Consider the following 26,744-nt stretch of genomic DNA (forward strand, 5'->3'; position numbering starts at 1 on the left):
GTGTTTATTTTACTAGAAGCCTTCCTGTAGTAAGACAGAAATCGCTGTACAGAGTCATCTTTCACTGTCTGTCGTACTTATGGAATCAGTGATCCTGAGAGGTGTCTATGCAGTCTTTTTTTTTTTTTTTTTTTTTGGATTTTCGAGACCAGGTTTCTCTGTGTAGTCTTGGCTGTCCTGGACTTACTTTGTAGACCTGGCTGGCCTTGAACTCACAGCTATCTGCCTGCCTCTGCCTCCCAAGTGCTGGGATTAAAGACATGCACCACCACGCTTGGCAGTCTTTGTATTTTTGAACATGGTACCCCTTTCCCATTTCCTTTTGAGACTTGGATGGCCTTGAAGTAGCTGTAAAGCCAGATCGGGTTCCAAGTCGGTCTTCCTGTTTCTGCCTCTTGAGCTCTGGAATTATAGGCAGGCCCGCCACAGCTGGCCACTGTTTGGTTTTTATTAAAACTGAAGCATATTTTAATGACTTACAGCATGTTAGAAATAAAAGTCAGAACTCAAGGTGTTTTTCCTTTAGAACTAGATCTAGATAATTCTGGATTTCAGCTGTTGAAATAATGTATGAATTTCCTATTGCTGTGTAACAAATTATCACCCAACTTAAAACATGACATGGATAGTGTGGGTGGGTTCTCAGTGTGTGAAGGGGCTGAAATCTAGATGTCAGCTGAGCTGTTCTTGCTAGAAGCTCTGCTGAAAGTCTGCTTTGAGAATCATTAGTTTGTTGTTGTTGTTGTTGTTGAAGAATCCAGTCCCTCACAGTGTGGGGCTCTGTTTCTTTCCTGTCTTCCAGTTTAGGACTCCACTCAGCACCCAGAGGCTATCTGTAGTTGTTGTGCTTCGGCCAGGAATGACATGCTGAAACGGTCTTGACTTCTAGATGTAAAGCACTGGTGTGACTGGGGCAGGCCTGCTTGGTAATCTTTCTTAGAAGTCAGCTTGTACCTTTCTCTTGTCAGTGACATAATCACAGGACAGCCTGTTACAGTTACAGTCCTGTTTCACAGCTCTGCACAGACTAGGGATCTGGGGTCACATCTTAGAAGTCTACCACACTTGCATGCTCCTTATTTTAAATTAGCCTAAAGGCAGATAGTCAGGAAAAGAAAGTGCTGCGTGCCTTTAATCCCAGCGCTCCAGAAGCAGAGGCAGAGGCAGAGGCAGAGGCAGAGGCAGAGGCAGAGGCAGGCAGATCTCTGATGTTTCTAGGCCAGCCTGGTAGCCTTAGGGTTGTGTTAGGGTTTCTATTGATGTTAAGTGTTTCTAAACACTACGACCAGAAGCAAGTTGAGGAGGAAAGGTTTCGTTTCATTTTACAGATTACAGTTCAGCGGCATCCAGGGAAGTCAGGGCAGGAGCCTGGAGGTGAGAACTGGAGCAGAGGCCATGGAGGAGTGCTGCTTTTACTGGCTTGCTCTCCACGACTTGCCCAGCTTGCTTTTTTTTTTTCAGCCTGCTTTTTGTTCTTTCTGTTTTTCTTTTCACTTCTTCTCTTTTTGCTTGTTTTTCAAGACAGGGTTTCTCTGTGTGGCTCTGGCTGTCTTGGAACTCACTCTGTAGACCACTTTAAATATGGCGTAGACAGTGAGGGTGGGTTCTCGAACTTGGAGATCCACGGGCCTCCTGAGTGCTGGGAGGTTTCCCAGTTGAAGTTTCTTCTCCCACAATGATTCTAGATTGTGCCAAGTTAACATATAAACTAGCCAGTATACTGGTTTACATACTGAGTTCCTGAAAGATCCTGTCACCAAGAGCAACAGCAACAAAAAGGTGTTGTGTATGCTAGGTAGTCAGTGAATTGCATTCTGACCGTAATTGTAGCTATGAGAGAACTTGAGTTCTCCGATCTGTCCAAGTTCATCGCAGTGACGGTCAGCTGTGCAGTTGTGGTAGTCACTTAGCCATGAGCTCAAGCATAAAAGTTACAGGTGGCTGTGTTAGCCTGAACTAAATCTTTAGAAAATACTGAGGTGTGGGTTTGCACTTGTGGGCTTATATTTCCCCTTTGCTGGCCATGTGGCTCATGCAGTAACTGTCCATGATTAGCTAGAGGGGCACAGTTCTAGGAACTGAGTCACTTTTCCTGTGTAATATACTTTGTGTTCAGAGTAGTATTTAGTCATAATCTCTTATTAGAGTATTGCTAAAAACACTATACAACTACCCTTTTCTTGGCCATATAAAGTCTGTATCAAGAGATGGCCCTTAATTATTTTTAGTATTGTGTGCCTCTTTTCTGCTTCAAATTAAAATTTCAGAATTCAGAGAATCATGTAGCAGATAATTCTGGATGAAGGTTCTTACATCTTTGAGTTTACATTAGGCATAGTTGTGCTATTAGGCATTCAAAAGAACTCCTGTCTGTGTGACTGACAAATTGAGTTTCAAAACATTGGGGCTGGAGAGATGGCTAGCAGTTAATTGTCCTTACTGCTTTGCAGAGGACCCATTTGGTTCCCAGTACCCATGTTACAGGACTTATAATCACCTGTAGCTTCAGCTCCAGGGCCTCTGTGGACCCTGTACTCATGTGCATATGCACACACAGACACATACACATATGTAATTGAAAAGAAAATCTTAAAAACTAAAGAATTCATACATAAAGCCACCACAATAACAAATGCAGGTATATAGAAGAAGTATCAACACTAATTTATATTTATTTATTATGTAAATAGCTATCAAGATATGTCTGTGATTCTTTAAGTCATTTAGTTTAATTAGTTGGGCCTTATGGGGCTTTACAGGGCTTATGTGGGTCCTTTGACAGTTTCTGATCTGTTTTTTTTTTTTTTTATAAGCAGTACATGTCTAGTTTCTGATTTCTTTTTTTAAAAATGTATTTTTATGTGTATGTGCCTGTGTGGGTCTGTGCACCATGTGTGTGCAAGTGTCCACAGAGATCAGAGGCATTTGATCTTCATCTGGGGCTACGGGAGGTTATGAATACCTTGATAGGGGTCCTGGGAACTGGTCCCAGGTACACTGGAAGAACAGTAACCACTTTTAACCTCTGAGCCATCGCTCTGGCCCCAAGGAAGTTTCTGGTTTCTTGTAGATGGTAGCCAAAAGATTTATCTTACCACATTATACATTAAGATGTGGTGACTAATCAGAAACTGAATTACTGTCTGGAAGGGGAGGAAGAAGGGGGCAGGTTTTCATTTCTAGGTTGGCTGGTGCTTATTGCACTGATGGTGTTACTGTTGGTGCATGTTGATATTAGTGAGGTTAGATGAAACAGATTTTTTTTCAGAGACGGTAAAGCTGTGTTTAGTAAGTACAGTCTCTTAAGTTTTTTTTCCTAACCAGCTAATGACCTGTAGATATTTATCTGCTCATTCAATTCTGGCAAGAATCGTATAGACTAGGGACTGGAGAGATGGCTCAGTGGTTAAGAGCCCTGGCTGCTTTTCTAGAGGATCCAGGTTCAATTCCCAGCACCCACATGGCAGCTCACAACTGTCTGTAACTCCAGTTATAGGGGGTCTGACACGCTCACACCAATGCATATAAAATTAAATAAATTTAAAAAATAAGCATTGACTTACTAGTAATTGTTTGTATATAAATGAAGTATTATGAAAATTGAGTAACAAGCAAAAATCTAGACTGCAGAAAAGGCACTATTACCTCGGTCAGTGGAAGACCACAGGAGATTCACTGCATAGTATCTTAAAAGTCATAACTCAATTTTAGATTGTCAGAATCTAAAGACCTGAGAAAGGACAACAGGGGACCAGCAGGTCAAGAGTGGGGCCTGCTAAATAGGCGAGCATCTTGCAATGCTTGCAATAAAACCCAACTCCTTAGACATCAAAAACAGGGAATATAGCTAGGACGTATGCTTTTGTAGATTTTGTGTGCTTAAGCTCACCATGACCAGCATCAGCTTTCCTGAATAAATCAGAAAAAAAACCTGAGGGATGATGTGAGTGTTTTCTTCTTGTTTTTTTGTTTGTTTGGTTTTTGGTTTTTGGATTTTTGGGAGAGGGTTTCTCTGTGTAACAGAGCCCTGGCTGTCCTGGGCTCACTCTGTAGACCAGGCTGGCCTTGAACTCTAAAGAGATCCGCCTGCCACTCACTGCCTCTTGAGTGCTGGGTTAAAGGTGTGTGCCACCGCGCTGGCCTGATGTGTTTTTGACAGCTTAGATAGTGAAGCAAAAAACAGAAGGGCAGAAACACATATGCATGGCAATGGTATGTCATTCAGTGTTAAAATGAAACGAATGATCAAGATATGAAAGCTAAATGTGTACTAAGTGAGAGAAGCCAATATGAAAAAGCTACAAAATGGATGACAACATATGAAGGCACGAAGCCCTGTGGCTTCAGGAGGAAGGGTAGGAAAGGTACAGCAGACAGAACTCCCATAGCAGTCAGTGATGGTGATGAGCATATTTACACATAGACCATAAAACACCAAGAGTGAACTAGAGTAAATTATGGTCTTTGGACGATTATGGTATCTCAGTGAAGGTTTATTAATTATAACAAATGTATCACTTGCGTGCAGAATGTTAGTAAGGAGAGAAGCAATTCAGGTTCTGGGACAGGAACATATGGGAAAGTTCTATAGAGATTAGATGGTAGTGTCCTCAAAAAACACAACACGGGCAGGTGAGATGGCTTAGTAGGTAAAGGTGCCTGCTAGTCAAGACTGGCACCCTGAGGTTTTTTTTTTTCCTGGAACTCATGCAAAAGTAGAGAACTGACTCTACAAAGTTGTCCTCTGAGCATCACATGTACATTGTGGCATGCATGCCTATACACACATCATATAGAAATGATGATGATGATAAATGCCCAACAGCTCATGTGTTCAGGGTTTCTTGTTTCTTTGGGTTTTTTTTTGTTTTTGTTTTTTTGTTTGTTAGTTTTGAGACAGGGTTTTCCTGTGTGGCTCTGGCTGTCTTGAAACTTGCTGTATAGATCAGGCTGGCCCTGAATTCACAATGGTCCGCCTGCCTCTGTCTGTCTGTCTGTCTGTCTGTCTGTCTGTCTGTCTGTCTCTCTCTCTCTCTCTCTCTCTCTCTCTCTCTCTCTCTCTCTCTCTCTCCCTCCCTGAATGCTGGGATTAAAGGTGTATGCTGCTGCTGCTGCCTAGCTGCTTCCAGAGTTTCTATTATATTCTGTTTGGACCCTTGTTTCACATGAGCTGATAACATATCATTATCAGACATCTGAGTAAAGTTCCTGACATGAGAAAGTGGAAGTAACTTACTATACAGAGGGGAAGATTTAAAAACAAAGATCATTAATATTTACTAGAGAAAAATTCAGGAGGAGAAAAAAAAAAAAAGAATTGTTGGCAGCCAGGCATGGTAGCGCACACCTTTAATCCCAGCACTCAGGGAGGCAGAGGAAGGCAGATTTTTGTGAGTTTGAGGCCAGCTTGGTCCACAAAGCAAGTCCAGGACAGCCAAGGCTACACAGAGAAACCCTGTCTCAAAAAACCAACCAACCAACTAACCAGCCAACCAAACAAACAAATTAAAAAACCCAGAATTTTTGGGAGTTGAAAATAAAGCTGAATAAAAGCTAGAACAATTGGAAAAATCCCCCTTAAGTATAGCAGGAATATAGAGATAAAAAAGAACAAGCAATGGGAAACCCAATGTTCAAATAAGAGAAAAACAACAAACAGAAGAACAAGTTACCAAGGAAATAAAATAAATTTCCCAGCATTGAAAGCAAGGATAAAAATAGATTGTACAAGGACCCAACTTTGTTAAATTGCAAAATATCCGTAAGAAAATCCTACTGAACTCAACAGAAGAGTGGAAATGGGTTGTACACGGCAGCCCCACATTTCCTGTCAATAATGGCCTTTAAGACCTGAAGAAAAGCAATTTTCAACACAGAAGTCCAAGCCCAAACACACCTGATAGTCAAATAGGGCTTTAAAGTAGACATTGTTACATATTTAAGTTTAAAATAGAGTTTATCCCCATATGTTCCAAGCGGCCATTATAGGATATGCTCCATCAAATGAGGGAACCAGCAAAGTGAAAGACTGAAATGCAATAAACATGAATTCTCGAGTAGCAGGGAGGCCAGAGAAGCTCCGAGAATAGTTGCTCTGTGCCAGGCACAGAGAGGTGACCCACGGTAACAGCAGTGAAGCCCTGTGTGGTGACAGTCGCTGGTAATCCCAGCACGCAAGAGGCTGAAAAGGCACCAAGGCTGGAAGTTCAAGATCTGACTGAGCTACAAAGTGAGGCCCTGAATCATAAAAACAAAACAGAGTACAGTGGAGTGGTGAGAATTGCATCAGACTCTTTAAAGATTGTCATTTCTGGCTTTTGAAACTGACAATATATGTATAACCCTGGCTGAGACTTGGCTTGTCTGGACCACACATTTATGGTGCACACACATCCTCTGACGTGTATACAAGTATACAGCAATGTACACATACCACAGGACAACCTTGGGTGTCATTTCCTGGGCTGCATCCATCGTTTATTTTTATTTCTATTTTTTTGAGAAAGGGTCTCTCACTGACAAGGAGTCCCAGGGGTTGTCTTTCTGCTTCTGCCTCCCTAGCTTGGGGTTCATAAAAGTCAACTATCACACCTTGCTTGCTTTGTTTTTAACATACGTATTAACAGTCAAACTCTGGTTGTCAGGACCAGCTGAACTGTCTTCTCAGCCTCCAATGTCTTTTTTTTTTTTTTTTAAGATTTATTTATTTTATGCGCATCTGTGTTTTGCCTGTATGTATGTCTGTGTGGTGGTGTTGGATCCCTTGGAACTGGAGTTACAGACAGTTGTGAACTGCCATGTGGGTGCTTGGAATTGAACCCAGCTCACCTGGAAGAGCAGCCAGTGCTCTTAACCACGGAGCCATCTCTCCAGCCCCTCCAATGTCTTTTATATGTCAGAGTGTATCCCTTCACCTACTAAAGAGATCTTCTGTTCAGCTTTCAGCACCCTCATCAGGCAGCTTACTACTGCCTATAATTCCAGCTCCAAAGGATTTGATACCATCTTCCTGCCTCTGGAGCAATTACACATACAAACACAAAGACATATACATAAAATTAATCATTTAAAAAAATCATGTTTATTTCTAACTCTCAGCAATTATTTTGTGCAGCTATTATGGACATTTGTGCACGTTTTTGTGTAGACATAAATTTTCAACCCTGGGGTAAGTAAATATAAAGGAAAGCCAGATGTGGTAGCACATACCTCTAATCCTTGTACTCAGAAAGCAGAGGCAGGATTATTATGAGTTTGAGGCTAACCTGGCTTATGTAATATTGAGACTTTTAAAAACAAACAGCCATTACATAGCAAGGAGCGTTGTTTCTGGATAGTGTGATAGGAGTGTGTAGCTTCATAAGCTGCCATGCTTTCTGCAGCATCACAGCATCAGGGTTTACTAGTGTTCTGCTTCTTGGCCATTGGCATAGGTTTATAATTGTATTTTGGAATTTGGGTTTCCCTAATGACATAGGCTTCTCATAATGTTTTTTTTGTTTGTTTGTTTGTTTGTTTTGGTCATTGCTCTTCCACGTGTCTTCTTTGGTAAACTGGTTCTTACTGTTGAGTTTTGAGTTGTTGGTGTATCTTACATAATAGTCCTTTATTAGATGTGTCTTCCATGCATATTTTCTTCTAGTCTAATTGTCTTCTCAGAGCAATACTTTAAAAAGATAATTTTCCTTGAGAGATAGGTATCCACTAGCCCTATTGAAAAATCAACATCAGTTTGTTTAAAGAGCCTGTTAGAGTACATGAGTAGTTACATTTCCGTTTTTTAAAGTATTTTATTAGTGTGTATGTGAGTGTAAAATGCCCTTGGAGGGCGGAAGAAAGATCTGGATCCCTTGAAACTGAAGCTACAGGTCTCCGTGCCCTGCCACATGGTTGCTGGGAGCAGAACTCAGGACCTATGGAAGAGCCGCAAATGCTCCTAACATCTGAACCATCTCTCCACTCCTGTAGTTAATGTAGGGGCAGGTTACCAGCAAGACTCTGGAGCCCAGAGTAATTAAAATTGTAACAAATTGGGTACTGTCATACTTAATAGTTTTAATTTTAAGTGTATTATTTAAAATATCAGTCTCTGAACTGCATTGCAACTATCTTATCATTTTAACTGAATTTAAACCAGGATTTCTAGAATTTCCAAGTAGTTTTATAGTTTTACAGAATTGGGTGTGTGCAAGAGCAGTGCACACTGTTCACCCCTGAGCCATAAGTAGATATTTTTAAAAGAGTTTTTCAGTATGGGCATAAATTAACTTTTATTCCTCTCTACATAATAAATATGAAATACCCACAGTAGTATACAGATATGTTCACACACTGGGCATAGTGACACATGCTTTAAATTCTAGTACCTGGGAGGCGGAGTTGGCAGATCTCAACATGGTCTACATTAGTGAATTCCAAGCCAGCCAAGGCTACAAAGTGAGAACCTGTCTAAGAAAAACAAACAAAATATTTCATGGGAGCATTATTAAAACTTTTGTTACATAACATGTGTGTGTATTAGCTGTATAACAATGTTATAATTTTAGACAAAATATTGAAAATGTAAGTTCTAAAGATTAAAAGATGAACTAATTAAAAAAAATCAGTGAGGGTTAGAGACATGGGTCAGTTGTTAAAATCACTAATTGCTCTTCCAGAGGACTTGGGTTCAGTTACCAGCACCCATATGGCGGGTCACAACCGACTGAGCTCCAGCTCTGATGGCCTCTTCTGCCCTCCACTGGCATCAGGATGCATGTGGCCAGACATAGATGCAGGCAAACATCACACACATTTAAAAAAAGAAAAATCATCGAGATGAAAACATATCATTTGATATTACCACTTTCTGGATTAGAGTTATTTTTTGACACAGGGTCTTGCTGTCCTCAATTTCATTACCTTGCCTTAGCCTCCTGAGTACTGGGATTATAAGTATACAGTGTGATATCCAACTTCTAGAACATTCTTTTAGTAAAAAAAAAAAACAGCCTTTAATATAACTTAACAAATGTTTACACGTAAACTGTAATATTGAAACAGCAAATATCAGGTGTGTTTGCTTATGTACTTTTGTCTGTCACTGTCAGTAGCGAGTGCCAGAAAGCAAGAGGAGCCAATAAGGAGTGATTGTTTCCTAGTTGAAGACTATAAATTACTTGAGTTCTAAAGTTTGCTCATTCTGCTCTTAGGACAAAAGAGTAGTAAAGCCTATTAGCCATCCTTTGGTAACACAAATGTTTACACTTTAAAAGATGTTGATATTACTGTACATCTAAATATACATACGCTGATATTCTCCATTATTAGGGAGTCTCTACACAATGCAGTGGAGCACAACATTTCATTGCTGTCCTCAGCATCCAGGGAGGGGTGGAAGAGGAGGGAACTTTTCCTTTAGCCAAAATATTTCCTTTCCCTCCTCCCAAAAAAGAAAAAAAGAAAAACAAAACAAAACAAAACAAACAAACAAAAAAAACCACTGAAAGGACGAGTAAAAACCCTGCCTTGTTCTGAAATTATAGGCATTTGCCGTCATACCAGCTTGACTCTGTTGTGGCTCAGGAAGGGTCAGTTCATGGTCGCTTGGCACCTTACGCTTGGACAGAGCATCATGGAAGTAGGAACATGGAACAGATGAGAGCTCTTCACTACATGGTTTACCACAAAGGAGGGGGAGAACAAGCTGTCAGGGATAGTGGACCTCCAAGTACCCTTCCCCCGCGACCTTCCCTTGCTGAGACATCCCACCTTCCAAGGTTCTACAGCCTTCCAAAATGAACTGCCAGCGGGGGCTTGAAGTCCGCTGGGGACTTCAGCTCAGTCTATAGCAGAATACAGTGTAGTTCTTTGCTTCGTTCTTCATTTCTTCCTCCTTTCTTTTTTTTCTTGTTTGTTTGTTTTGTTTTTTTGAGACAGGGTTTCTCTGTGTAGCTTTGACTGTCCTCATACTCATTTTGTACACCATGCTGGCCTTGAACTCACAGAGACCGTCCCGACTGCCTCCCAAGTGCTAGGATTAAAGGTGTGTGCCCCCATACCCGGCTTCCCCCTTTTCTTTTATAAACTAATGAATGCACCTGTGTATGTGCACACAGAGGTCAGAGGTGAACCCTCAAGAGTTGGTTCTCTCTGTTCTGTGGGCTCTGAGGATTGAATTCAGGCCATAAGATTTGGTTGTAAGCATCTTTACTCATAAGTCCTCTAACCAGTCCTGTTTGCTTATTTTCTGAGACAGTCTCTCATTCTTGAAGTCTAGACTGACTTCACATTCAATCCTCCTGCCTCAGCCTCCTTAGTGTTGGGGTTACAGGCATGTACCATCATTCCTAATTTGAGTCTTAATTTTGGTGAAGGGTGTAAGATCTAAGTTTATGTTAATTTTGTAAAAATATAGATGTCTTATAAACTTTAGAATTAGCTTGTTGTTAATCACAAAATAACTTGATTTTGATTAGGGTTTTTAATCTGTAGATCAAATGTGGAGAAACTTAATCCTAAAATAATTAAGCCTTCCTGTTCATGAATATGGAACATCTCTTTGTCTGTTTCTTTGATTTTATAGTTTTAGATCTTGTCCATACTTTGTTAGATTTATACCTAGGGAAATGGTTTTATGTTTGAAATTTTATATTGCATTTGTTCATTGCTGCCCTTTTTAATTTTTAGATTATTTTATTTTCAGTGTATGAATGCTTTACCTGCATGTACATATGTACCTGGTGCCTGTGAAGGCCAGAAGAGCACATTGGATCCCCTGGATCCTGTTTCAGTCCCTTAGGATAGTGGAAAGGACCCCTCTGGGGAGCTTCCTTACCCTTTAGCTGCAGACTCTATTCTGTCAGCGTGAATTATGCTAACTGTAGGGTTTCGTATTGTTTCTTTTTTAGTAGATATTCTTTATCAAGTTGAAGAAGTTCTGATTTCTGGGCCAGTTGCTAAATTTTCTCAGCAGATATTTAATGTGTATTTAAACTCCATAAACAAATGAAAAGGTAGGTCTAGAGTTTCAGTTATTCTAAAATATAGTAACAGTAAAATGCTTATTTCTGGGTTTAGATTTTGTTAGAACTATAATTGTTCATTTGTAGGAGCTAGCCATATTTGACACTTACACATACCTAGTGGCTCCTAGTGCTCTGGGAGATCTTAGACTAGGTCAGTAGCTTTAGGACCCCTACATTAGAGAAGGTTCTTCTAGCTTTCTGCCTGTGTGAAAAGGCCAGTTTGCTAGGGCTCTTATTTTGCAGGGGATATGTGCTGACTGTTTGCTACACTGTGCTTCCAATCCAGTTTTCTGCCTGTATATAATGCCTGCACAACAGAAGAGGGCACCAGATCTCATTATAGGTTGTGAGCCATCTCATGATTGCTGGGAATTGAACTCATGATCTTTAGAAGAGCAGGCAGTGCTCTTAACCTCTGAGCCATCTCTCCAGCACCTGACCATTTGTTTTTCATTTGAGACTGCTTTCTGTGCCTGCTGGTACAACTAGTCTTCTGTGCCCTGTGAGTGAGGACCCAGTGAAACCACTGAACTAAAAAGGTTTATTGGGGATCAAATAAACCTACCCTGGGGGCTGGGCAGAGGGAAGAACAAAATAAAGGAAAAGGAGCAGATTCACCACACCCCCAAGACAGGGTTTCTCTGTGTAGCCTTGGCTGTCCTGCATTCTCTTTGTAGACCAGGCTGGCCTACAACTCACAGCCATCCACCTGCCCCTGCCTCCCAAGTGATGGGATTACAGGCATGTGCCACCAGGCCAGGTTAGAAGCAGATTTTGTATGACAGTCAGCAGGGTGTTTATGTAGTCTTTGAACTGATAGGGAACTAGATGCCTTTGCCTGAGGTAGTTGACCTTTAGGGCAAGATTAAGGGTGGTTCCTGGTAAGCAGAAACTGGCCTTATGAGATCTCCTTTTCTGGTAAACCCCACCCTACCCAATCCCTGCCTTTTAGGCTTGTTTATCCAATAACATTCTTCTATTGCTTAGCCCTCTGTTTAGGACAGTGTCATCAGCCCTGCCATTTTGGGGTGCCACTTTAGATTTAACATGCCCCATTTGCAGTTCCTTCATGTTTTGTTTTTCTCTTGTTCTCTAGGATCTTGTAGGCACTTTCTTTCCATTATTTTCTTATTTCTGGAAGATATTTTTTCTGTAGGTTAGGAGGCCTTTGAGAACCAGAGGAATTGGGTATTTTGGCTCAGTTTAACACCCCCCCCCCCCCCCCCGTCTCTCTCTCTCGTTTTGTTTTCCGAGACAGTTTTTCTCTAGCCCTGGCCATCACTCTGTAGACCAGGTTGGCCTTGAATTTAGAGATCCACCTGCTTCTGATCCTGAGCACTGGGATTAAAGGCGTGTGCCACCATCACCCAGCAGGCTTGTCATCTTTTACCTAGAAGTTATTCATCTATTTGTGAATCAGATCTGCTTTGCTATCTTACTGATTTGAGCGGTAGTATGCAGTAGACTCCATTGGAAAGACAGAAAGTATGATGTACTCAGGCAGGGAACAGTAAAAATTTGCAGAAGACAGAGAAGACTGAGTGTTTAGAGCTGGGTAAATGATAAAGAGATTCTTAAAAGATGGGAGGGACGTTGAGGCACCAGGCAGAAGTGCAGCTTAAGTAGCATTTGTCTGTCCTGTCTTGTCTTTCCTTCTTTCCTTCTTTGCGTTGTTTTCAATTTTAAACTTCTTGTGATCTAGGAATGTCTTTATCTACAACATCACAGACTCCATAAAACACTAAAGGGACTGGAGAGATTGCTCAGTGAATAAAAGCACTTGGAAGGGGCCATAGTTCAGTTCCCAGCACCCACGTGGATCTGATGTCTCCTCTCTCCTCCTCAGGCACCAGGCACCCAGGTGATGCACATATATACATTCAGGCATTCATATATACACATAATATATAAAAAATTTAAAACTAATTGAAAAAATTTAATAAAGCCATTTCAAACACTGAATAGAATCTGTAAGAGGAAACATGGAACTCTGAGTTGAGTAAGCCATGTTCTCAGGATCCTGTAGTAACAGGTTTCCATTTCAAGAGCTGAACTTGCTGTTTGATTATTTTATTGAATTCAGAAATAGATTTTGGTCTGCTGATTTACTTTGTTGGGTGTTGCTGCCCTCTGTTGGACTCTTTTGGGAACTGCAGCTTTTCTGTATGAATCCCTTTTTCTGGTCCTTACTCCAAGTTGAATACTAAAACACAGATTATTTTGTTTCTTTGTTTGTGTAAGTATATATTTTCTGAAGCAAGGTCTCACTGCCTCTGTCTCACTGTAGCCAAGGGTGTTACTGAACTCCTGATTCTTATGCTTCCGTCTCTTCCGTTATGGATGTGCATCATTACCCTCTTGCATGCTTGGCAAGTGCTCCACCAAATGAGCACATTTTAGGCCCCCAGTGTCTTGGACTTGCTTAGTGTAGACCAGGCTAGCCTCGAACTCAGAGCAGTCTGCCTGCCTCTGCTCCCAGAGTGCTGGGATCACAGGTGTGTGCCACTATGCCCGGCTCAGATATATTTCTAATGATGCTCCAGGAAAGCAAGGGAAATGGGCATTTTCTTTCTTTGGAATGTTCGTGTATGTTTCTGTGGCAGAATTTCTGGTAATGAACTGAGAATAAGGCAGAAGAACTTGGGGAACGCAGACGTTGAGGCCTTTGGACCTGAAGACTTGAGTTCTAATCGTGTGACTGGTGACTCACTGTACCTGTGTGGGTGTTGGCTTCCTCCCTGAAAGAATGAAGAGGTAGAAGAAATGTGAGGGCTTTCCAAGGTTGTCGGCTTTTTAGGTCCCTGGCTCTCCACTCAAGGAACGTTCTAGTCTGGAAGGTAGAGCAGGCAATCAGAAGAGCACTGTAACCCACTCTCAGTGCTGTGAGTCAGACAGGTACCTGTCATTTCGGGAACACCGGGAAAGGCACCAGTCTAAGAGGAGCAGTCATGCTGCCAGCCTGCTAGCGTTAGCCTGCAAGTACAGTGTAGGCTGAGGGAGGCAGCCGTCTAGGGAAGTCTGGGGTGGGAGGCAGTGTGATCTCTCTGGGCCTGCAGCTAGGCCTGTGTGGCCAAAAACTAAGCATTTGAGTGTAGAGGGTTTGTCAGTGGCAAGCCTTGAGGGGGAATGGCAGCATAATCTTATACCATGGTAAGGAGTTTGGGTTTTAAGTTGAACGCGACGAATTGTTTGTTTTGGAGACAATCTCATTAGCTCAGACTGACTGCACTTAATATATAGCTGCGGATGACTTTTTCATTTCTCAAGTGCTGGGACTACAGGTGTGCTCGACCACGCCCAGCTTTACAGAGAGTGCTCTTGAATATAATTTGGAGAATGGATATGGTGTAAAGGAGACAGAACCGAGGCACCTGATAGTTTGAGGCCATTGCAGTATAGTAAGTTGGGGTAGTGGAAATGGGTGGAAGAAAGGTGAGCCCAGAGTCTGTCAACAAAAGAGCAAAGTGCCAGTCTCTCTTCCTTTAACTTAGCCCACTGCTGTGGAGAGTTCAGCCACCACCCACTGTCGAGACCCAGGTTCTTGTAGCCATATCATTTTCATCCCAGAGTTTTTTGGCTGTTTCTTGCTTTTTAAGAGAACATTTGAATTTGGTGCCAAGGTTGGGATATGATGAACCTTAGGTATGACTACTTAGGCTACAGGGTCATTGTATTTCCTTTGTGGCTTTTTTCTAGATGCCACTTAGATCACTTAAGTCCCACAGCTTGAGTACCGTGGCTGTTATTTTCAGTGTGCTGCTTTGATGAAGCTGTGGCTTATTGCTGCTGCCCAGCCCATCAGACAGGGATCCTTTCTGTGTAAGCGCACGTGTACAGGTGACTTAAGGATACGAAATAAGGAAATGTCTGGCCGTCTTTTGGGGTAGTGCTTTGTCATCCTCCTATCTGTACCCCCGGTAAACGGTACACATGACGTTCCATAGATGCTGGCAGGTTGCCATGTTCTGAGATAAGTGGGTATTGCTAGTCAGTGGAAATGTGGCCTCCTCTGGGCCAGGGAGGACAAAGTAAATATTCTTAACTTACATTGGACCTGACTGACTGTGATCCGAGGACTATGAACATAGTGAATGTGGACCTTCCTGTCATCAGGGGCTAGGTAAGTAGCTTTGTGGCGAGACAGAACTTGTTTTTTTGTAAGTTGAGTAATTTAGTCAAGAGGCATTTACCCTATCTTTTCATGGATAGTAATCAAAACAAAAAAGTTATGGTTGAAGTTGCATAGGGTGAAGAAAACTTCCCACCTTCCTAGACTTAAAGCATTCAGACATTAAGGTCTCTGTCTCTCTCTCTGTCTCTCTGTCTCTGTCTGTCTGTCTGTCTCTCTCTGTCTCTGTCTGTCTGTCTGTCTGTCTCTCTCTCTCTCTAGTGTGTGTTTACATGTAGAAGAAAATAGAAAACATCAAGTTATTACAAACTTAGACCTATATAATCACTGTCCATGTCAAGAAATAGAAAATCTTAAACACACTAGAAACCTTTTTGTCTTCTTTCCTGGTCATAACCTATAGTAGTCACAAGTCATCACTGTTGGTCATCTGAGATAATCATGCTCTCTACAGTCTTACATCCCGAGTAATGTGGTTTTAAGTGTTCTTAACATAGTGTCAATGAACTAACGATTCTGTGTACTTGTGAGTAGTTGAAAGTGTATCCACTTTCTCTGAAGAGCTATTTTACATTGGACTGATGTGCCCTCACTGACTATTTGGCTTTTCTCTTTCAGGTATGACAATATGTCTGTGCATGCTTTTGTTACTTAACTGCACACTTTAGCAGGGCAGATGCTTACAAATTGCTGTGCTGAATTATAATGTATATACACTTAATTTTACTAGATGATCTCAATCGTTTTCCTAAGTTTGCCCAGTGGTTTGTGCTAACCCCAGCAAAGTATGAGCAAACCATTGTTCCTCTACAACTAGATAGATACAAAAGATCAGATCCAGATTCTCAACACAACGCTGTGTTTCTGTCACTATGAGCTGATACTTTGTGATTTTTATCTATCTATATTTGTGATGCTCGGAATTAAACCCAGAGTCTTTTGCATACTAGCCACGGACTCCATCACTGAGCATTTAGCCCCATGCGTATCTCCCTTTTAAAATCCTGAGACAGAATCTCACTATGTTTTTTGGTCTGCCTTGGACTGACTCTGCAGCCCACAAAGATCTTGAACGTATAATACCCCTGCCTTACCTATAAAGTAGCTAGGATTACAGGCTTTCACCACTCGGCCAGGCTTCAATGTGGTTTTATTTTGTGTTTCCTTGTTTACTAATGAAGTTGAGCACTTTTCGTAAGTTAATTGGTTTTGGGTTTTAGAGTCTGTTCAGCTCTTCACTCCCCCCATCCCCTAAATCTTATGTTGCTCTTCTTAAAACTTCCCCTGTCCCTTACCAGAGACTGTGCTAAGCCACACCTTGGCAGAAATCTTTTAGTGTGTGGTGGTGTCTTAGGGCCTTTCCATTTATTTTCGCTTCCTTTCTCCCTTCAGCCATTCTGGCATCTGGGAGGGTCTTTGGTATTTCACTGATTTCTTTTCTTTTTCTTCTCTTTTCTTTTTTCTCTGTTTCCTAGACTTTGAAGCGGCTCATGGCAGATGAGGTAAGGAAAGATTGTGTGGCATGTGCATGCTCTGGCTTACTCTTAACATTCATCTGTAACTTTGACTTTCTTTAACTTGTAATGGGAGCATGGGTTCTAGTGTCAGAATACTCCAGGGTCTTTTCTAACTTTGTTTAACCCATTGCATGATTTCTTTGATGTCTCATTACTTCCATGGTTGGGCATTTTTAACTAGAGCTCATCCTGCATTCTAGATTCCACTTACATCATTTGAAGCCCCAGAATGCTTTTCATTTTCCCATAGGTACTGCTATTTTCAGTGGGTTGAGCTGATGATGGAGCGGAAGCTTTATTGCTGCCTCCACCTCCCTCAGTCAGGGTCCCTTAGTATGCAAACCCGGGTTAGCCTTGAACTTGATGTGTGGTCCTGGCTGTCTGAGCTTTCACCATTAGCCTCTGGAATGCTGGCATTACAGATGTGTGCCGCCATACCTGACTCAGTGGCTTTTTTTAGAAGGCAGCTCTGCTCACCACTATACCATCAATGCTGCGCTGCTCAGTGGCTCTTTTTTGTTGTTGTTTCTTTTTTGTTCTTTGAGACAAGATTTTTCTGAGTAATAAACCTAGCTGGCCTGGACTCACTTTGTAGTCCAGGCTGGCCTTCAACTTACAGAGATCCGCCTGCCTCTGCCTCCTGAGTGCTGGGATTAGAGGCATGTGCCACCACATCTGGTTTCAGTGGCTCTTCCTTTTTTTTTTTTTTTCTTTAAAGATTTATTTACTTATTATGTATACAGTGCTCTGTCTGCATGTATGCCTGCAGGCCAGAAGAGAGCATTAGATCACATTATAGATGGTGCTGGGAATTGAACTCAGGACCTCTGGAAGAACAGTTAGTGCTCTTAACCTGTGAGCCATCTCTCCAGCCCTCAGTGGCTCTTTTTAACGTGAGCACTTATACTTAAGATTTGAAGATGGTCTATTAGTATTTGTTTAGCAGGGAAAATAGCTTATGTACCTCTAAAGTACAGTGCATTCTTTGCTAAGTGGATGTCATGCCAAGAGGTTTGAATGGTTATCTTTTAAACTATGGCTATTTTCATATCTCATGTGGCATGGACCAAAAAGAAGAGAAAGGAATAGTTCATGATTTTAAGACATTTACTTCTTTGTCCCAGATTGCTTATTTTTCTTATACTCTATGGTTGTAGATACTTCTTGAAGGGAAAGATCCTCATGGACCGTGGCCACATTTATTATCAAGATAAATTTGTACATGAGATACTTTTGGCTCCATACTTCTAAGAAGACTTAGAAATTGCTGGGGAAACTTACAACAGTTTTATTCTTAGAGAGGTTTTATATTTTTGTTTGTTTTTTGGGTTTGGAGACAGGGTCTCTCTTGTGTAGACCAGGCTGGTCTCGGGACGCACAGAGATCCACCTGACTCTGTTTCCTGAATGCTGAGATTAGAGGTGCACGCTCCCATACCAGCCTAGAGAGGTTTGAAACCATAGTGCAGCACTTTTGTCTCTTGCACATTATTATAGATGAAAATAAAGTCAATAGGCTATGTTAGATCTGACGAAAAGCCATTTCTTCTTTTTATGTCATAAAACCTTGGCTGTAAAACTAAAAGTACTAAGCAGATGCAAGAGGGCAAAGGGTTGGCTATGTGGTGCTTGGCTTGTTACGTTGTAGATCATGTTGTTAAGCTGTGGATCGCTGCTAACACTTTTTCTTTCTCTCAGCTGGAGAGACTTACCAGCATGAGAATTAAGAAGGAGAAGGAAAAACCCAATTCTGCTCACAGAAACTCCTCTGCATCGTATGGAGATGACCCCACTGTGCAGTCATTGCACGACATCACGGACGAGCAAGTCCTCGTCCTCTTTGAGCAGATGCTGGTAAGCCGCCTTCCAAGTGATGTCGCTGTAGTAGTTGGTTTTAAATGCATGGCCTCTTAAATTGATGTTTACTATAAAGAATTCTAGGCTTACAGCTGGGTGTGATGGTGCACACCTGTAATTCCAGCACTCAGGCAGGCAGAGGCAGGTGAATCTCTTGAGTTGGAGGCCAGCCTGGTCTATAAAGCCAGTCCAAGACAGCCAACGCTACACAGAGAAACCCTGTCTTGAGGGGTGGATGGAAGAGAATTCTAGGCTTAGTAGGAGATGTTTTAATATTAACCTCATGAAGTAATGACCACATATGCAAATACCAGTCCACAAGAATCTGTGAGTTAAACTTGGGAATATCTGACTGCTGACTACTTTGTTAGTGGGTGTCTGCCTGGCAGGATTCTAGCCACAAAAATGTAGTGTGAGTGAACCAAGCCCTGTGGTAGTGTGGTGACTACTTGAGGCTAAGTCAGGGAAGATGAGTAGAGAAACATTTACAGTGAGCTCTGTGTAAAGAATTATCTGGGGACTACAAAGACGTTATTTGCCCGAGGTGTTTGTTTAGTGGGGAATTTGGAATGAGAATGCTGAAGTCAGCTTACTAAATTGAAAGCTTTTGAGGATTTTATCTGAAGTCAGTTTTGTTTTGAGGTATACATGGTTGTGACTCACTTTGCTGTCTCTAGTGAGGAAAGGGACCCTTTGAGTGGACACCCTGCAATAACCAGGGTACATGATTAGGCCTTAGAGTTTGGGCAGATTTTGTTAGTGTTGATTTTTTTTTTTAATGGCAGCAGTTCTCCAATGCTGAAGTGATGATGGTCTGCCTTCAATGCAGAAAACATTATGTGTGGTTTCCTTTCAGTAATTAAAAAAAAAAAGGTTCAGCTGTATTAGGGAGCTGTCAGAAATATATATATGTATACACACACACATATATACACACATACATATATATGTGTTAAGGTGTCCAGTGGTCTAGAGGCATAGTGGTTGAGTGTGAGTATTCAGCATATAGTCATCATACCAAGGATGGTGGCTGTGGTGATCTGTACTGAGATTAAATAAATCTTACCCTTGACGAATTTTTATTAGTTATCATAACTTAAGCCTCTATGGATAAAGAAAATGTATTTGTTCACTAATGATTTACTGTGTTCAACTCATTGTTAAGTATAATAAATATTGAACACTAAAAGCTTATAAGAGGCAGAGGGATCTCTGTGAGTTCAAGGTAGGCCTAGTCTACATAGTGAGTCCTAGAATACTCTGAGCTACATAGTGAGACCCTGTCTCAAAACAAAACAAAAACATTTATAAGGTAATTTTATTTTGTTTTTTCTCTGCCTCTTCACGCCCTCCCTCTGCTAGGTGGATATGAACCTGAATGAGGAGAAGCAGCAGCCTTTGAGAGAGAAGGACATTATCATCAAGAGGGAGATGGTGTCCCAGTATTTGCACACTTCCCAAGCTGTAAGTTCTAGGGCAGGTGCTTTCAGGAGGATGTCTGTATCCTTACCCTGGCCCTGCTTATCTTGTTGACTTTATAGACTGTTCTATGTCTCTTGTCAGTTCTGCTTCATCATTTATATAACCCTCCTCTTGACTTTACTCCTCTGTGAGTTGCCCCCTTTCTGTACTCTTTCCTGACTTATACTTAGGTTTTTGAACTGTTTATGAGAGTCATATAGTTTGGTAGTTTGTATAATGGGTTTCTGCCCTGGTATTTTTTAAACTGTGCTGATGAATATGAGCCCACAGCTTACGACTAGGCCCAGTGTTCACTGACCTTTCTCTATATTTCCAGGGCATGAACCAGAAAGAGAGCTCTAGGTCTGCCATGATGTACATTCAGGAGCTGAGGTCAGGCTTGCGGGATATGCACCTGCTTAGCTGCCTTGAGTCCCTTCGAGTCTCTCTCAACAATAACCCCGTCAGGTGAGAATTCTGAGGACTCAGTACCAGAAACCCAATGCTGTGGTTCACTGGTGGTGACCGTCAGGTGGGAAGTGTGAGAACAGTCTGGATGGGAGCAAAGAGTTTCTGGGGTAGTGTTGCCAAGTAGCCTTTATTGATTTAAGTTGAGAGTACATTGTCTTTGATCTGTTTCCTACAGTTGGGTGCAGACATTTGGTGCTGAGGGCCTAGCCTCCTTACTGGACATCCTCAAACGCCTCCATGATGAGAAGGAAGAGACTTCTGGGTAAGGATTTCTGGGTCTCTATATTTTCTAGGTTGAGGGCCAGAGGGGGGTTGGCATGGATATTTGCATTAAGGGAAATAACAGTAGTTAAATTCAGAGTTACGGACTAGGGGGATATGCTGTTGGATTAAAATGAAGTTTATTGTAGAGGAGATAAGAGGATGACATTATAGAAGGAGGAGGATGTATACCAGTGAAGATTATTAGTCTTCAGTTCTTTTTCTGCCTAGAAAGAGGGCCTGATATCATCTTCAGCTGCACTGTGATCCGGCCCGGGCCACATCACGCTTGGAGGTCTTTCTTGGCCATGTGCTTTATTTGTTTTGGTTTAGTTTTACAGCAGTCTTCAGGATTGAGATGAATTCGGTGAATGCCATGTACCACTTGAGTCTGCTATGGTGCCATCCAGAGGGCCCAGTACTTCTAGAGTCTTTCCTGAGATGGACAATGCAGGCATTGGCTCTATGTGTGCTCGCTTAGATGGGAAGCTTTCCAGGTAGTAGGCGAGGAGTCGTAGATGGGATGGTAGCCTAACAGAATTTAGTACCTAGCTGCCTAGGGGGAGTTCAGGGACAGAGTTTTGTTTGCACACTTAACCCACTTTTTAATAGTGTTGGGGTTCAAACTCAGGGCCTTGCATTTGCTATACAAGTATTGTACTATTGAGCTATGCCCTAGCCCCAAATTGTCAGGTTTTTAATTTAATACTATATTCTCAGCTTGCAAGAGTATTAGCCAGCTCATCATTTTTGTTAATGTTTCTGAGTCAAGTGCTTTGTACTATAGGGCTGAACAGCTGTTTAACATCACAGTATAGTGTTGTCATCTGTGGATGTGTGGGCAGCATTCATAACTGCCTGTTAGATTCTACTTAGCTGCTAGCTGAAGGCATTCCCAGCGTCCTTTGCAAGATTGTTCAAATCATGGAAAGAGGATGCGTTATAAAATAAAGGGACTTTGCTGATCCTGCTTTCTGTGTGCAGAAACTACGACAGCCGGAACCAGCATGAGATTATCCGCTGTTTGAAAGCTTTCATGAACAACAAGGTGAGGTTTTCCCATTTTGACTCCAGCCCCCTTCTAGATTGTCGTTATTTCTCCTTTGTTGGCAGTCCCCCAGAAGGAGAAGAAACTGGGGTTCAAGGCGTTGGCTTGTCTTTCCACACTTTAATTGTACTTTACTGCCACATGTATGAACTTCTATGTAATTCTTTCCCCTATTTCTAACTTTTGTCTCAGAAGGAAAGCTAAGAGTTTGTTTACTTTACGTCTTTTTTACTTATTTTGTTATTTGACCTGTAGTAACTGTTTGGGGTAAATCTGTCCCAATCTTAGAAAGTCCAAGTTCCTCTTAAGCTTGTTGAACTCCTGTTCCTCCTCCCTCCACCTCCCAAGTGCTGGGCTTACAGGTGTCGGCCACTAGCTGTCACTTCAGAGTGGTCATTCTGCTTTAGGATTTTTAATTTTAAAGACAGGGTCTCACTATACAGTACTGGCTGTATTAGAACTCAGCATATAGAGGTGAGTTCTACCTTCAGACTCATAGAGATCCCTGTGCCTCCTGAGGACTGGGGTTGAAGGTGTGCACCACCACTCCAAATGTGCCTTTAGACCCAGTAAGCTATAGGGAGCCCATAGTTACTGTTTGAGTAGAAATTTATTTTTTTTTAAAGATTTACTTTATTTATTATTTATATAGTGTTCTGCCTCCTTGTATGCCTGCTGGCCAAAAGAGGGCATCATATCTCATTATAAATGGTTGTGAGCCTCCATGTGGTTGCTAGGAATTGAATTCAGGACCTTTAGAAGGACAGCCGGTGGCTCTTAACCTCTGAGCCACCTCTCAAGCTCTGATATCTAATTTCTTTCCTATTTAATTTTGCTATAATTAACCTACTCCTTAAGATGGGGAGAACAATAAAAAGCCAAGATTTTTAATCTATGAAGATGTGAAATTCTGTTTTGTGTCTTAAAATTTTTACTTTGTAATCATATCTGTTTAGCTATTATTGGGAACGTTTTCTCTACTCCTCTGCTAGTTTAGAGTTCACAAAGTGGGTAAACTTAACAACAGAAGCTTAAGCAGCAGAAGTCGACTGTCTCGGTTGGGAAGGATGGAAGTCCCAGATCCCATGTCAGCAGAACTGGCTGTTTCCGAGGCTTGGTGGGACAGTACATTCCAGACCCCTCTCTTGCTTTCTGGTAGCTTGTTGACACTGGTTTATAGATGCACCATTCTCATTTCTGCTTCTGATGTTCTCTGTATGTGTGTGTCTGGGATGTAGATTTCTCCCTTATATAAGGACCAGGCATACTGGTTTAAGAACCTACCTTACTCTAGTGTGCCTTCATTGTCATTTAGTTAATCTTATCTGCAATGCCTATATCCCAAGAGGCTATATTCTAGGATTCTAGGGGGTTAACACTCTTACATATATTTGAGGAGATAACATTCTACTAATAAAAGTCCTAAACATGTCCTTGTTTGTATGTGTTATCATTAGGCCTGTCTCCTTTGCTCTTGTCTTACCAGTTTGGAATCAAAACCATGTTGGACACAGAAGAGGGAATCCTACTGCTGGTCAGAGCCATGGATCCTGCTGTTCCCAATATGATGATTGACGCAGCTAAGCTGCTGTCTGCTCTTTGTATCCTGCCACAACCAGAGGACATGTATGTGGCTGCGGCTATTTCTGCATTCTCACTTTACCGTCTCTTGTAGCATAGAGGAAACTTGAGTTGTTTAGGTGTCCTGTTGGTCTTAGACACTAAGTAGTAAGGTCATATATCTTCTCAGAAGTGAATGGTAGAATCTTAGCAGGTAGAGTGTCTGAAATCCAAAGTGCTCCAAACAGAAACTTTTTGCTTTGTTTTCTTTTGTTTTTCGAGATAAGGTTTCTCTGTGTAGCCTTGGCTGTCCTGGACTCGCTTTGTAGACTACGCTGCTGTCCTCGAACTCACAGCAATCCACCTGCCTCTGCCCCCTGAGTGCTGGGAGTGCTGGGATTAAAGGCGTGTGCCACTAACGCCCGGCCAGAAACCTTTTTGATACCATCATGACACTCCAAGTAGAAAATTCTATACCATGACACTTGGTTACTTACACAGTATTATTAGCAATATTGTATAAAATTACCTTCAAGCTATTTGAAACATATATGAATTTCATGTTTAGGTTTGAATATCATCCTCAAGTTAGTTCACTTTGTAAATGCAAATATTCCAAGATTTTCTTTTTAATGAAAACTTGCAGTCTTAGAGCTGAGAAATGATAGTTTATGCCCATAAACCATTACATGTATAGAACAGGCTTTTGTTTACTTGTATGCGTTGTTTTAACAAAAGTAAAATACTGTTGTTGTTGTTGTTAACTCCCACTCCCACTGTGGGTTTTTAAAGGCAGAATTGTTTTGTAGTTTGGACTGGCCTCAGACTCATTTTATAGTCCAGACTAGACATGTCTGCTCCTTTGTGTCAGCCTCCTGAGTCCTGGGATTGCACGTGTGTGCCACACACAGCTTCCTTTTGGTTATTTTTATTTAAGAGATTTTGGACATCATTCTTTATTGGTATTTACCTTATTATTTTTAGTGGCTATGTAACATTTTATATGTTCAATATATGCGTATATATAAAATACTACAAATCAGTTCTGCCTCCTATATTATTTAATTAGTATTTCTTCTATTTCTACACCATAGGTGTACTGAAGCAGATTCTGACCTTGCTGTAGGTGATAACAATTTTTACCATTACCAATGATGCCACAGTACACATCTCCACACATATTTTCTATTACATTTATGCATTTATGTTTAATAGATTTCTAGGAGTGGACCACATAAAATGTGCATTAGAAATTGGTCCTTGAAAAGTCAGAGTAATTTATATTTCATTCAGCGATTTTAATTTTGTATTCATGAGTACGAGTCTAGGAGTGGGTTTTAGGAAGTTATTTTCTCAAAAGACAGTCCATTGCTTTTAATCAGATCCTGGTATTTTGGGGGTTAAGAGAATAATTAGAGAAATCTGAAGCATTGATGATATCTTGTCTCCTAATTGGTTTATTCTCTGTCAGATCTGTCCACGTCTGTGCCAGTGCACCTGGGCAGTTCTCGTTTCTTTTCTCTTGGGCAGGAATGAGCGAGTTTTGGCAGCAATGACAGAGAGAGCGGAAATGGATGAGGTTGAACGCTTCCAGCCACTGCTGGATGGATTAAAAAGTGGGAACTCCATTGCACTCAAAGTATGTAATCTCCCTTAAACTAGTGAGAGAGTAGAATTCAAAATGGAAGGACAGAGCTCACTTACGCTTCATTTTCCTGTGAACCTAGGGCTTTGCTTATGCTGAGTCGTCCCCTACTACTGCTGGACAAGGAACTGGGGAGCGCTTTAAAATTTTTTATTTTGGGATATTTTTATTTTGTCTTGTGGTCTGGACTGGCCTCAGACTCATTATAGTTCAGGCTAGACATGTCTGATCCTCCTGTCTCCACTTCCCAAGTCCTGGAATTACACATGTGGTAATTGCCTAAGCTAGCCTTGGTGATCTTCCTGCCTCCTGGTGGTCTATACCACCAGGTCTGGTGTGTGCTTTGGCCTTTTAATAGACCGTATGGGGCCTGGAGAGTTGGCTCACCAGCTAAGCGCATGTCCTCCTCCAGGAGACCAGGCTTAACTCCCAGCGCCCCAGTCACACAGCTCACAACTGCCTGTAACTCTAGCTCCAGGAGTATTTGACACCTCTGGCTCTTTGAGCACTGGCATGCTCTCTCTCTCTTGCGCGCGCACGCACACACACACACACACACACACACACACACATGCACACTCATACTAATCCATTTTTTAAAAAGTTTTTAATAAAATATATAGAGTAGTTCTCCACTATATCTTTTATATTTTAGTTTTTTTCTCTGAAGGGAAATGATTTTTTTTTCCCTCTCTAAAAAACAGAGCTGTTTTTCTCCTTGTGATATTGGGGGTATAAACCAGCTATTTATTAGTACCTTAGGAAAGTGAAAGTGCTATACTAACATTAGATCCTTGGATTTGATTAAATGCCTAAGTTATTCTGCATCTTTTTTGGAGCTCCAGGCTGTGATCCTTACCCCTGAGGCTCACTGCTGATGTGCTTATTTCAGGTGGGGTGTCTACAGCTGATCAACGCTCTCATCACTCCAGCTGAGGAACTTGACTTCCGAGTTCACATCCGAAGTGAACTGATGCGCTTGGGGCTGCATCAGGTGTTGCAGGTAAATGCAGCCTTTCACTAGAGCAGCTGGACTGTTTCCTGCCCTTACAGCCCAGTCGTCCCTAAGGTGGTTCTGGTTGTCACCGTAAACACCAGGTTTAAGTTGAAGGTTTGAATTTCTAGCCACATAGAATATTGTGGGTTCTCTAACTGCTTCTGTCATTGACAGGAGCTCCGAGAAATTGAAAATGATGATATGAGAATCCAGCTCTCTGTGTTTGACGAGCAAGGGGATGAAGACTTCTGTGACCTGAAGGGACGGCTGGATGACATCCGCATGGAGATGGAATATCCTTTTATGACTGATGGCTGAGTTTAAGACAGTTGGTGCATTTACTTGTAGGCTGAATGTATGAAGTAGTGTGGAGAGTGATAAGTTAGGATAGGACATAAGACTGGATGTGGTGGTGGCATATACCTTGAATTTGTCTTCTGGGACTCAGGAGGCGAAGACGGGAGGATCTCTTCAGTTTGAGGCCAGCCTGGTTTACAGGTTAGCTAAGGCTACGTAGTGAGAACCTGTCTCATTAAAAAAAAATACACACACACACACACACACACACACACACACACACACACACACACAGAGTCTTCATATTCTTGTTGGGTTTATTTACTTCAGCGCATAGGCCAGGAAAGCCAGTAAAGGTGATCTTTTTAACATAAAGGCACCCATCAACCTGGCAGTCAGTGAAGTGATAAAGTAACATGTTACGACCAGATTGACCTCATCCTAAAGCATCCATCCAAGTCTCTGTATGCCTCATAGAGCATGATAACTTACTGGG

General features: G+C 41.7%; 1 protein-coding gene across 1 annotated transcript in view; it reads left to right on the plus strand.

The window, feature by feature from the left end:
* Positions 1 to 26,744, plus strand: part of DIAPH1 (diaphanous related formin 1) — an 87,493-nt gene that overhangs the window by 14,325 nt on the left and 46,424 nt on the right. The window contains exons 2-11 of the mRNA XM_084780200.1: positions 16,611 to 16,637; positions 18,350 to 18,505; positions 19,871 to 19,972; positions 20,307 to 20,437; positions 20,616 to 20,702; positions 21,686 to 21,749; positions 23,236 to 23,375; positions 24,840 to 24,948; positions 25,847 to 25,957; positions 26,126 to 26,244. Of these exons, the coding sequence (XP_084636326.1) occupies positions 16,611 to 16,637; positions 18,350 to 18,505; positions 19,871 to 19,972; positions 20,307 to 20,437; positions 20,616 to 20,702; positions 21,686 to 21,749; positions 23,236 to 23,375; positions 24,840 to 24,948; positions 25,847 to 25,957; positions 26,126 to 26,244 (1,046 nt within the window). The remainder of the gene's footprint in view (positions 1 to 16,610; positions 16,638 to 18,349; positions 18,506 to 19,870; positions 19,973 to 20,306; positions 20,438 to 20,615; positions 20,703 to 21,685; positions 21,750 to 23,235; positions 23,376 to 24,839; positions 24,949 to 25,846; positions 25,958 to 26,125; positions 26,245 to 26,744) is intronic.

This window comes from Acomys minous (assembly GCF_964271855.1).
Source record: "Acomys minous genome assembly, chromosome: 4".
Taxonomy (NCBI): domain Eukaryota; kingdom Metazoa; phylum Chordata; class Mammalia; order Rodentia; family Muridae; genus Acomys; species Acomys minous.